This window comes from Athene cunicularia, assembly GCF_003259725.1.
Source record: "Athene cunicularia isolate RWA chromosome 3 unlocalized genomic scaffold, athCun1 chr3_part1, whole genome shotgun sequence".
Taxonomy (NCBI): Eukaryota; Metazoa; Chordata; class Aves; order Strigiformes; family Strigidae; genus Athene; species Athene cunicularia.
In genome coordinates, this window is record NW_020799097.1 from 47992587 (window position 1) to 48006409 (window position 13823).

The following is a 13823-nucleotide window of genomic DNA, read 5'->3' on the forward strand; positions in this document are numbered from 1 at the left end:
CAGGAAGAAGAGGAGGAATCCCAGGTTTTGCACGGAACCGGCCATTGCAAATGGTTCAATGTGAGAATGGGATTCGGGTTCATCTCCATGAGCAACCGAGAGGGAAGCCCCTTGGAGTCTCCGGTTGATGTCTTTGTACACCAAGTAAGACCCATTTTTGTCTTCCATCTCAGCCTGCCACATTTAGTTGAGCTCAGTGGGACTCCGGTTTCATGTGAAGTAACCTATTTTTCCTAGGTATTTAGGTACATCTGTAATTAAAAACTTGCCCTAGGTAGTGGTTTTGTTGGCAGCGTACTGTTTGAGTAAAGAAAGTCGTTAGATTGTGCTTAGTCTCCGTGTCTGGAGATTTGTGCAGAGGGATAATATTGTTTCTCCCTGGTTAGAAACTCCTCCAGTGATTTTTATTTATTTTAAAATGCCACACTTTTCTTTTTAACAAGGTTTATAATTTGTCACCAGACTGATCAGGAGCAGATATGCCTTTCCTTGGAAACTGATTAAAATTAAGTTCGGAAAAGGATAAATAAAATGTCGGTTTTCATTCAGTTAACATTTGAATACGGTTTTAAACGCTTTTCTTGTAGACCTCGAATTGCTTTTTAAAAGCTCATCTGAGATTAGTTAATGAAATTAAGACATAATTATAGTGTTGTTTTGCAGTAATTCAGACCTGAGAGCGTCCCTGTGGTGCTACACTGAAGCGTGCATGTGGTTTGGTTGGTTGGTTTTTAAATATTCCTGCCTAGGGAAAAAAAAAAAAAAAAAAAGTAACGCTTAAGGAATCAGGCTGTCGGGGAGAGAAGGGAGTGTGGCCATTGCTTTTATTTTTAAGTCCATCAGCGTGAACGGTGTTCGTAGTTTGAGCGTGGAAGCCGGCATGAATGCCTTCACGAACAGGAGTTTCCGATGCAAGATACATACAAAATGATAAGGGAACTTTTCCCAAGGTCTGTAGCGAGGGTTGTGGAGAAGGAGCATGTGTACACCTTCCCTGGTCCTCCTGTTAGTCTCCAGTTGCAGCCACCCTATTTTGAATTTCACCCGTCTGCTCTGTGATCAGAGAACAGAAGAGCGGTGTCAGGTAAAGAGACCATTTTGGGTTTGGCTAGGGCCATGTTAGGAAGGCAAAAAGGCATCTTAACTTTTTACGTGGTTGTCCATTTTCTATGACGTTTGAAATGACGGGGCAGGGGGGTGTTCCATGATTATATTGTGATTCCCTTTTAATGTTCCATTCGATGTCCCGGCCTTATTCAGTGGTAACTTTCATCAGGCTTTGTTAAAGAATACACCTTTCATTACGTTAATAAAAAGGTGACTGAAAATTAGAAAGAATGCTGCTGCTGCGGCATGTTGCCTTGCTCCTTGTGGTGGTGGAGAGGATTTCTTACGTGTACCCTGTACCTAAGGGCCTGCACATCAATTTTAGCTGCGCTTGCATTTGGAATTATGTACAAAGTGTAGAATCCAATTGTGAACTTAGTAAATTCTTGCACTTCCTGCTTTGTATTGGTATACGAGGTGCCCTCCTCTTTGGTGCTTTTTCTTTTTAGAACTGAATGAATGAAATACCAAAGAAGGAGCAGTCTTCCTCACGTTTTTCCCCCCTTTCTTCCCTTCTTTGTACCTTTTTTAGGTCGTGAAATTGCTCTTTACAGTTCTATAAATTTATAGATAAACATTTTCCTTAATCGAATTTTGTGTTAATATCTCATTCCTTTTTGCTTCTCAAATAATAGAAAACAAAACATTTGACCCATAGCATTGGTGGTGTTTAAAAAAAACCCAAACGCATTTGAAAACAAACATATTAGATCTGTGGAAATAGATAAGTGTTGAACTGTATGGTAACGTGATACATGTAAGTAATACTAGACAAGGTGTGCTGTTCCATAACAGAAAGTAGTCATAGAAAATTATAAAAAAGTATGTGGTAAATTTGGAAGTTGCTATTCAGTTGTGTCCCCTAAAGGAGGGCCCGAGAAGGAAATGTTAGACATGTTTCTTTACACTTTCATAAACTACATTTTCTTGTTATCCTTCGGTTTCTTAAGACATATCACAATGTAAAATAGCGTGTTTCATTGCACATAAACTGTACGCCTCAGCCATTTTGAATATTACTTAGAGATATGTCTTACTGAGTGAAATTATTAGTATTCTGCAATGGATTGCTCTTACAACAAAGAAAATATGTTTCTCACCTTTTTCTTTCTGATGAAACCTAGGATATACATATACTTCATGATGACATGAATCTTCTTTCCATCAGTCAAAAGCAGAATTTTTCTGTTTAATGTAATGGGGAGAAGCAGTATCTATTTCGTTTCAAGTACATTTTAGATAATTTATATTGCTATATAGAATGCTTTGTGTTAGCTGACTAGCTGAACAGTGGTAGCAGTAGCAGGCAGAGCATAAAAATGTCTTTAAATCAGCAATTTTATTTAACAGTGCTGCTTGTACAAGTCTGTTGCCTGAACAGTGATTGGACCCTTTTACTACTAGTTCATTAATTCAAAAAATTTAGTTACGTGAAAAGGCCTTTTCAAGGCAAAGATGATAGTTTATTAATCTGTTGAAACAAAATAATACTGTTCAAAACTGCTTTGAAAACACTTGATCATTTATTTGTGTGCCACGTGAGTGTTCCATGCATTCACTTGTTCTGCAATGTTTGTAGCTACTAGTATCATTTTATAGAATCAGACAGTTAAGGCAGAGCAAAGAAGCTTCTATTTTATTCAGTCCAAGTCCTGTCAAAGCTAGCTTGAACACCGCAACAATATTTTTACTTCCTTATCTTATCTTTTCTTGGTGTGGTTATGCCCAGTGTATGAGATCTTGTTATGAGCAGAAACTTACTGGATGACAAGTCAAAATTCCTATAATAGTTTAAGCTCGTTATACCTAGACTTTTGAGCCTGCAATAAATAATTTTGCTTTCTTGGAGTTCCCCCTTGGTTGTGTGCAGATTACAGCTGTATTTTTGTAAAGTCAGTGCTTCACTAATTGTATATATTGGTGTCATTTTAGAGGACGATGCTTGTGTTTGGACTTCTCTTCCCCTTTACCTAATAAAAGTTCTGTTCATGAAACAGCTGCAGTATTGAGTTTTTAACTCTACCTTTTAAGTCCTTCCTTGAGCACTAATCAGTTTGATCTTCTCTGAACTACCTTCAGGTTGTTATTACCCTTCCAGTAATGAGGTACCTAGAGCTAGATGCATTATTTAAGGTAGAAACACATTAGCCATTATGTATGTGCATCTGTGTGTGTGTGTGTGTATGTACAGTGTAAATAGGGTAAACTGACAAACATCTACACTCTTGTCCTTTTAAAGCTTTATTCTGATACAGCTTATACCTTGAAGTCATGTGTTTGAGTCACTCAGTGTCTCATAAAAATTACAAGTCCTAAAAACGATTTGATTTTTTTCAAAGACAAGCCATGCCCAAGGCAGTAATGTGCCTAGTCAACTGTGTTTCTTTTACAAAAAAAAATTAAGAGTAGCAATGTTAGTCCTTTGTAACTATTAAATCCAAGGAATGTGCACCTTACTGAATTTGGCTCAGTATTGTCATTTGGACTTTTAATAGGTTAGCATGGAATGAATAATATAGCTTGCTTTTTTTTTATTATTATTATTATGTGAATTCTGCACATAGTTATGTATGAGCAGCTCTTGTTAAATTTTAGAAAAAGATTTATTTGTCAAAGGGTAAAACAGACTGAAGAGGTGAAGTGACTGGAAGCTTTTGTCATGCACATGGAAAAAAGGTCTTCATTGCTAAGAACTAAGAAGAGCTCAAGCTTTCATAAAATCGGAGAAAAGGATGATGTTTGTTAAAATTTTTTTGCATGTTCAAATTTTACACACAGCTTGAATGCATACAACTTTTTTGGACTCTGGCAGTAAGGCAAAAATGCTGCAGATTCTTTTTTGCACACATTTTGTGTGGACTGTTAGAAATGTGTCTGTTTTCCTTTGCTTAGCATGAAGCCCAGATGTTAAAAGATGATAATGAAGGGGGTAGGGTGCAATAGATGCAATTAAATACATGTTTGAATATCAGAGGTTATGATTTTGTGTTCTGTTTCTGAGTAATGTTGTCTTTGGGGATGAGATAGATTGTTCATTTTGAATATGTTTGTTGGGATCTAGCTGGGTAGTCCAAAATTCTTACTGCATTAAGGGATTGATACAGGATTTCTGAACTGGGACCTTAAACATGATCCTTCTTTGGGATCCTCTTTTATGAGATGGGGAGAGGAAGGAAGGGAGGAGCAACATGCAGGAGTTGGTGTATTTTGTTTCCTCATTAAAAGGAACATGGTTGGTTTGAAATTTTTCACTTTCATCTGAACTTTCTTACAGTTGCTGCAACTTACTGTTATTACAAGATTTGATAAAAATGGAAGAGCACCTTTTTCCTTTTCACTGAGTTCTTCTGCACTGTGCTATTGTATATTATAAATTTTGCTCTTATTGTTGCAAGTACCTATAACAAAAGGAGTGAAAATTACAGACTATTCAATTATGATTGAAGAGTAAATGGAAACTTAGACATGTAAGCTGCATCTAAAGTCTTTTCCCTAATTTGACTGACCATCCTTTTTGCTGATGAATCAGATGCCTATTCTTTAAATTCCTAGTATTTTAGCCACAATTTTAACTACTTTTTCTATGATAAAGTTGGGCATGGCATGATACACTGAATGCTGACTTTTTTATATTGTGACACATGTGATCCCGTACTTTTGCAAGGATGCCTTCACTCATTTAACACATCTTTTCCATTTCTGTATTATTAGGAGCCTGTAAAAAAACTACTTAATTGCTCAGATAACTGCAAGTTCTGGGTAAGCAAGTAGGATCAATATTACATTGCTCCTTATTGTTAAACATGACATAGCAATGCCTGTTTGAAGTACAGAAGTCTCCATGCAGTTTATGCTATTACAACTTGTCATCTTTGACTTCTGCTGGGGACCAGGCAAGCCCAGTCATAATCAAAACAGAAGTGGCTAGCAGGATTTAGAGAGGTAAGCTGGGAAGGAAGCAAATGAAGAGTAAATGTGTGTCTGCGTGAGTATGTGTATTGGAGATCTGGCAGAGATCAAACCTGCACTGAAGGTGTGGGTGTCAAAGTCTGCTCAGCAGCCTCAACGCATGTAGGATCTGTAATGGGTAACTGTTGGAGATCTGGAGCCAAGCGTTGGCACTCAAGCATACAGCGAAAATTGACTTTAAATTATAGGGATCATGGATTTGTTGTATGGAGCGGTGCAGACTTGTTTAAGATTTTTTAAAATTTTTTCTTTTTGGGTGCTAATTAAGCCCAGTGCTGCATTTCAAGTCCTAGACAGATGGCAAAATACTTCACCGAGAGCTTGATGGTTTAAGATGGTTGTCTGAAGAAACTTGCAATTTGGTATTTAAGTTATGGGACCACCATCTATGGAAATAACCTTCCAGATTTCATCTATTTACATATAAACCCAACATTACAGTGCATTTTTGTTGATAGACATGTAGTATTTAAGTGAACGGCAATTCTTATTAAACCTAAATGGTGTTGAGTCAGATCAGATTTTGCTGAAGAAATTTAAACATGAAATGTTGAGAAGCAAAAATCACAAGCGGTGCAAAGATTGAGGCCTGCAATGGGACTATTTTGTCTTTGGCAAAGCAGTAAGTACATCCTTTCCAGAGCATGCTATCCTCCTTTTCTCAGGACTGAGGAAGTTGTGTGCAGGGGTTGGGATACTGAAAGGAAGAGGATATTTTGTCTGGTGCACAAACATAAGATATCAAAGCAGATATATGAACCGAAGCTAAAAGGAAATGGATTGTCAAATTGGGAAAAATGTTGTTATTGTTGCTTGTCCTGGTTTGCAACTACATTACTGAGGTAGTAAGTATATCTAGAGCCATCCGGAGTTTAGTTTTAGACTCTTTCAAAAGTATACAGAGGAGTAGCATACAAAGAGAATGATACTAGTCTTCTGAAGGAAGAATTTCTATTTCTTCTGTAACCTATTTCAGTAAAGGCCTATCATCTTTCTCCACAGTTATCAACAGAAGCAAAATTAGGACTATCAGTTTTTGGCAAAGGTGCATAAAAGTGACTGCAAAGGTGTAATTCAAGTAAGATCCTAGAAACTGGAGGATAAAGGCTGTTTATGATGTTTCTTAAACGAACACAAAGAAAGAAGGACATACCATTGACATTTTGTATTTAAGGGAACTTTTATTCCCCCCCTTTTGTTAAATCAGCTGAAAGTTATCATGACTGTTTTTTGTGATACATAGCTCTTTCTAAGGGACAGTTACTTGGGGCAGGACTGGACTAGCTTTTGCTTGCTCTGGATGTAACTGGTGGAAGCAGTGAATCCTTAAATTGCTTTTGCATCAGTAGAGTATTGGTAAACACCTCTACATGGAAGGTGGGGAAGTGGTTCTGATCGCTTGAGCATATTAGTTGGAGAAACTAGGGTGTCCAGGCTTTTCCTTGGATGATTCTGGCTGGTCCTGGTTTAAAATGGGGCGTTAACTCCCTGGGAGATGGCTAGAGGGAAATCCAGATCCCCACTCCAGAGATAGCTCAGCTGCTTGCATAGCAGCTGTGGAAACTGCTGCAAGTCTTACAGTCCACTCACTGTATTAAGGAGAACTGGCACTGATTTTGATTTTTTTCCTAACATGCAAAGCTGTAGCATGCAGCAGGTCAGCAGCTGCTCTGCAAGCAGCTGAGTTGGCTTTGCAGTAGCAGTGTGGTGAACAGGTGGAGGTTGAAACTCCTAGAGCCACCCTTCTTGGTGGGGGTCCCACAGCCATGATTTTACATTTGGCAGCAGTGCTGCTGCTTAAGTAAGCTTCAAGAGCTTTTATAGCACTCTCCCTGTTGGGCTAGCATAAGTGCTTGTGAAGCTGCATGGCAAACCCAGATGGGGAAATTTTGATTTTCGCATCTGATTTTTATCATTTTTATATCAGAGAAACCCCATGATCACCACAAATAAAGGTGGACAATGTTGGCACTGTGGAAGGGTGGCCAAGGATGCAAACAAGCAGGGTGAGGTGAAGGTGTAGGAGGAAAGAGCTGGATGGAAGCTACTGTCACAGAAAAGTGAATTAAACTCTGGTCTTCTCTGGTGTAAAATAGCAGAATACTGGTGTTACCTTCAGGAGGTAGAGAGAGAAAAGTATTAGTGACTTTTCAAGAAAAAGGGCATTTGTGGTTATTGGATCCATCTGAGCCCTCCTCAGAAGTTAAATGTTCCAGGAATTTTTTCTGAGTGACATTTCTGTTCAATCTTACACATTTCTCTTTCTCTTGTTTTATTGATTACAATTAAGCTGCGGAATTGAAATACATTGAATTGCAGTTTTAAAACAGCACTATTTGTAGAAAAAAAAAATCAGAATTTTTGATTCATGACTGTGTGTTTCTTCTACAGAACAGAAGATATTTGTGGGACATGTTCATAGTAATTTTTAGCAGATAAAGTGAGAGCTTAGTGAAATTAGTTGATAATGTGAAAAGCTCCTTAAATATATCTTGGAAAATTAAATGCACCAGTACATTTGAAAAGTTATTTGTCTGAGAGTATGTAGAATATCGTTGTTCTGTTATCAGTGCAGGAGCCAAGAATATCACACAGATACTTTCTATTCCAAAGTTCTAATCTTGTGCTAGAATTACAATTTTTTGGAAGGAGGGAGGCTGAAAGGTTTGGTTTGGTTTTGTTAGCATCATAGGTTAGTATTTTCACCCCTTGAAATTGTTCAACAGGTAAAATTTGAGTGAATACTTACGTAATCAATATTTGGAGTGTATGATTTGTCGGCAACATCAGATATTCTATGAGTACTACAGTTCTTATGATGCTCTGTTAGAAAACACTAGTGTTGTTATTACATTCATAAGTATGTATTTCTCATGAACATGGCTGTTAGTGGCTTTTCAATCCAAGATAATCTGTTCCCAGAGAGGCTCTCTTCTAATTAGTCATGGTAATTTATAGGTATGCATGCAGTGTTGAGGGATTTTTTTTCCCTAGATTGCTTTTATTATAGTGCCACTTGAGGCTACTTTTAACATTTGTGTTAAAACTTTCTTTGTTTATGGTCATAGAAATACATGCACCAAAGTAATCCCTGGGCTGAAATAGAGAGTAAAAGTGATAGCCCTTTTGTACTCTAAGTAGACTAGAATAAGCATGACTTATATTTTTTCAAAGTGTAGGTGTCTTTAAAATCTCTTAATAGTGCACATGTGCTATAATTTAAAAAATGTTTTATTTCATTTTACAACTGTGTTTTGCAAGCTAGTAATCAAAATCTTGGTTGGTTTTATGGGCTATTTGTAATAATACAATCTTAGTGGAAATAGAGGGTTTTAAAGGCCTCTCTGGACCATGTGTAGTAATTTCTGAATATTTTTAGACTTGTTATATTGGAAATAATAGAAATATATAAAAGTTTTAATATAGAATGTACCTAATAGACCCAAGATGACTTCTGTAGACTTTGGATTAGACTCCCAACTGCTCCCTGTATTTTATATTGCTATCTTACCCTGTTTAATTACCTGACCTACAACACTTCGATTGCTTATCTTGAGAATTAGCCATTGTTAACACTAAAGCGGAATAAGATCATAGAATTATTCACAATCCTCTTTGCTACCCTCTCCCCCAGATATTAAAAACAGTGAACATCAGGTGAATGACATTTGAGAATTGTTTCCACACTAAACAGAAGCCCCTCCTTAATGGAATGAAACTGTGACATCCCTCCTTTTCTTCTGGATATTACAGACCTCGTGGGCCAAATTCAAGCATCTCATGTGAAGTGGTCCCAGTGACCAGTGAAACTTGTTCAATAAACTGGACAGCATTAGGATTGGATTTTAAGTCTCTTACATGAATGCTTTTACTGGAAGTATGTAGTTTAGATCCTTTTGGTTTTGTATGTGTCCTTTTTGTTCTTAGAAACTTGAGGGCTGTATTGTGATCTATTGTGTTCCCTATACAGTGTCTAAAATGTAGAGTAGTAAACTAGGGTTTTGGTCAGTGCTGCTTAATTAAAAGTTGAGTTCAAATGATACACCTTAACATAATGCGTATGCATGAACTTGATATTTATGTAACTTGTGTATACTTTTCACAGTATGCTACTTTTTTTTTGTGCTGTGAATGTATAATACATAAAGTCTTAGCTAAATTCACCAGACCACTAATCTGCCAGCCTGATTTGATGCAAGGCTCTTGGGCTGATAATGTGGGGTTTTTTTCATCTTCCTGTTGAAAAATGCTCAGTCCCAAATCATTATCATTCCCTCAACAGGAAGAAAGAGTGGTGGAAGTAGTATGTGAAATGCTTCCAGTGTGAAAAAGACCCCTCACCATGGGTGCAGGCAGGTTCTGTTGAAGGGAAATGAAGTTACCCTTGCAGTGAAAGTGCCTTGAGATCTTGAACAGCTATTCAGTAATCTAGAGACAGTTGGGGCCAACTGTACAGGTCCTTTGATTTTTGGCAGGGGTAATGGGATGTGGTAGGGATTGGGAAAACTTCTGAAGACCTTTCTAACTGCAATGTTGTGTACCTGTGTTCACAAGGGGAAGGATGGAAATCCTCCAGGCAGAGTCCATCATGATCTGCCTTTTTCCCAGGCCCCTCTGTTGGGGATGTAGAGATCCCACCCAGGGACAAGGGAGAGAGAGCACTGACTTGTGGGGAGGGGGAAGTACTGTCCAGTAGCAGCTGGACCCTTTACAGATTTTGGAGGCATAATATGGTCCTGAAACATTTGTAAATGCAGTTAGGCAAATTGTTTCTATTTTGCCACAGTGCTTAATAGCTCCCCACTACAGTGATTAAATTCTCATTTGGCTTTGCTGGACCTCCTTTGTTTGTCTGCTTCATTGTTTGGTTTTGGGGGGTTTTGCGCATGCGTGTTAATTTAAGAAAGCATATTACATTTGTAATAGCTGCTTTATATGATTCAGAATCACAGTTGTTTAATGTTTTCATGTAACATGTTTTGCAAAAACTGTTTAATGGATGGGAAATGTAGGGTGGAAGTTAACCCTGTGAAGAATGCATGGTTTCTTGTATAGAGGTCTGTGGCTGTAGCATGCATGCTGATTTTAACTAACAGGACATTCAGCAGGGCATCCTGTTCATTGTGTGTGATTCTGGTTTAGAAAATATTGTGACCTAGAAACAAAGATAAAAGTCAATTTTTTTTTAAGTGTTTTTAATTGGCTTCAGGAATTAGTGATGATTGTTAAAGATGTACATTACTTGTAAGGTTATATTGATCTGGATGTGAAGCAGATGCATAAATAAACTATCAGAAATGAAGAGTTACTTTATAGAGAACTTTTCATGTCACCATTGACTTTAAAGGACTAGTCACAAAGAGAGGACTGTGGGATTGAATTGTAGATGATAAGAGAACAAAAGATTTTAAAGGTGCATTGTCAAGATGTAAATCATATTCAGTATTTTCTGGCAGGAATATAGTACATCTGAAGATAAAATCTTTGCTTAGACTAATTGGAATAGGATTTTGTTAGTGTTAATTCATGCTTTTGCGAACATTTAATGCAGCAGTATATACCACGTCTTTCATTAAGGAGTGCTTAGTTCTCCTGGACTACAGTCTGTTATTTCAGTTTCTCTTCTTAGCAATGTCTTCTCTTCCTCAGGAATTAAAAATAAAATCTACTAAATTTTCCAAAATCTGATGTATTAGATTTGAAAATTATTACAATTATTTAAATTCAAAACACCCTCGTTGGTAAGGTTCCTTTACATTTGATCTGTGCCTACATTGTCTTCAGTAGAAATTAGCAAGGACTTGTAAAAAATTAAAATGCATTTTCGATTTTATATGATGTCTTTGCATTTAATGACTACATAACATTTTTGCAAGACAGCAAATACTTTCGAAAATTAATCTGCAGTTTGCTTTGAGCAACAAAATCTCTTTATGTTTAATAATAATTGCTGGATTCCATTTCCCCAAATAATTTTTACATTAATCTTTGTTATTTTGTTTTCATTAAGCAGTTATGTATTTCTTAAATGGCAGATTATTTTGGGTTTGTAATATATTTTAATTTTTACTGACAATTATTGATAGTTTATTGGAAAGTGGTAGCCCATCCCATGCTCATGTGGGTTTATTGTTAGTCTTCTTCACATAGAGTGTACTTCTTCCTTGGATGCTCATTTCTTTAAGTGGTGACAACTGTAGATGGACCAAGTTTAGACTGTTAAAATGGCTACAGTTGAAGCCCTGTCATGTTGCCAAAATGAATTGTCTTTGGTGTTCATTAGTTGATAGTATAATCAGTGTTTATCATTTTCTGTTATCTCCTACATATTAATATAGGTTTTTCATATGGGAATCTATTTTTTTAAAATTATACATAAAGCAATTTTATGCTTTTATAGTTATAATTTGTTTTCCTTTTATCCATATGTAATTTAGTATTTATTCTTGATTAATAGTATGTCCATTACAGGGGAGCTAAACCAGTACTGACGACAATAGGTATCGTGAAATGCACCTACTAGAGTATATGGTGTCATGAGAAGTACTGCGGTAATTGGCATAAAATGATTAGGTTTGTAATATTTCTGGTTTCAGAATGATGAATATAATCTATTTATTAAATTCTTTAAAACTGGTAAACCTTAGCTATTTTGGTTTCTGTTTTCTCCCTCCATTTGATTTGTTTTTTAAAGGTACAGTATATTGTAGCTACACTTTAAGGACCAAATGTTACTAAGAGATGAAATGTTTGAGCCAGGTGAAATCAGTGAAATAGCCATCAGGAAGTTTCAATAGGTATGCACAATTTCTCTCAAGGATTTTTTTATTATAGTTTCATTTAGAAGTTTAGATACTTAAAACAGAAGTTTGATTAAATAAATGAGTGTATAAATACATCTATAAATATAAGGTGTGTATAAACTATCAGTGTACTTGTTTTTACTTGTGTTTGTGCTTCTCAACCTTTAAAATGCACCCCCAAACTAATTCTGTAACAGTATTATTTGTATGAATTTATCATACATGAATATTCATCTGAATTTCTTGCAGCACATTCATCTGTACCATGTACATCAAGAGAAATGTGACTCCTCTTTATTTACATCTTACTTGGCAGAAAATACTCTGTTGGCTTCCTTTGTTCATTTTCACCAGGGTCTTTATTTGCTTAAGTGTAGTTTAGCCATTATGTGGACAAGGTTGAGATTCCTGGCATCTCAGGTCTAAAAGACTAACTTGGCAGATAATTATTTACTGATAATATGTAAGAGAATAAAAATAGGTACTAATCTATGACTTTCTCCATTTAAGTTAGCACATAGAAAGTTTAGAAGGGGGTGTGTGTGTGTTGTTGCTGAATTCCAGCTGTTTAACAAAGCTAATCTGAATTTTTATGTCTTGCTAGCACATTGTTCTGGGCACACTCACATCTCATTGCCAAATTTTTAAAGATGATAGACAAAAAAAAGCAAATTATTTCATTTTATTAAATCTGTGGAAGTAAATTAGCAAACAATAAGTGTACATGCTATAAATATATATGAAATACAGCAATTCTTGCTTCCTTTAAAAATTGGTTTGTTGAAAAATACTGTTTATGTTATTGTAAAATAGTTTTGACGCATTCACTAGACAATATTTTCATGTCAAAAGCAGATGTTCAGATTTTTACTTGTCCGGTTTCCATGCATTTGATTAAATTTCTGGTAACAATGTTGCTATTAAAATGTTACCATTGAAAAGCTACATTCAAGCTATAAGAAATGAAATCAGCAAAATTATTTTTGATATGCAAAAAACCCGCAGTGAAATATTCATTATGAATTAAAACAAGATCTCTTAAATATTTGTATACAAGCCTTGTTTTCATCTTCTACCGTGTTCATGCCTATTTCAGGAAATACGTTTAACAATATAGGTCAGTTTGGATTCATCTCTAAGAAGGAATGGCAGAGACCAGTGCTAATTGTAACTGGGTTTTGTATTTGTCAGTCCCCTTCTGGATTGGTGCATTGCAAATCTGTATAATTAGTATCTAGACAGGGCAAAAAGTAAAGATTCTGGGTCTTAATTTTTCTGCTTGCTGAGATGGCTGTTGACTTTGCTGCTTTGCTGTTGACCTCTGTTCTTTCAAAACAGGAGCTTTTTTTTTTTTTTTTTTTTCTGTAGGTGTTGTATTTATTGTATGTTCAGTTGGTAATATTCTAGTAGGGCAGGTTGCTTCTCATATAAAAGTTGTCTTGGACTGCTCTGGTAATGAAGGGACTGCAGGATAAAGGTTAAGTGCTGGTAGTACCTCTCTTCATTTAAAACACTCATGAATGGTATCACTGCAGAACTTTTTTGTCGTTGTTCTTATGCCTGTTTCTATCGCAGATCATCACTGTGAACATAAAAACCAGCAAAACATAACCATTACGGTGAACAAAACATCCGAAATCGTGTTTTCTGTTACAGATTTATAAAAATGCAGATTAAGTGGTTGGCAGATGTAAAGACAGGTGATTCAGTTCTGCTCTTTTTCATGCCAGTGGCAAAACAGGCACAAAGACGCTGAGGCTTGATATTTTTTAATGTCGCTGTATAAACCCATAACCGGTGTTAACGCTTAGCTAAAGAATTGAGGTAGGTGAATCGAGGTATTGGAAAGCGGGGTGTGCTACCCTTTGGGGGAGAGGGGCACGGTTCTACCGCAGGCCGTGTACCTGGCAGCGCGGCGGGCCGGGCCCGGCCAGACCCGACCCG

General features: G+C 36.5%; 1 protein-coding gene across 1 annotated transcript in view; it reads left to right on the forward strand.

The window, feature by feature from the left end:
• Positions 1-13823, forward strand: part of LIN28B (lin-28 homolog B) — an 81649-nt gene that overhangs the window by 1219 nt on the left and 66607 nt on the right. Inside the window, exon 2 of the mRNA XM_026844153.1 lies at positions 4-144. Coding sequence (XP_026699954.1) covers positions 4-144 — 141 coding nt within the window. The remainder of the gene's footprint in view (positions 1-3; positions 145-13823) is intronic.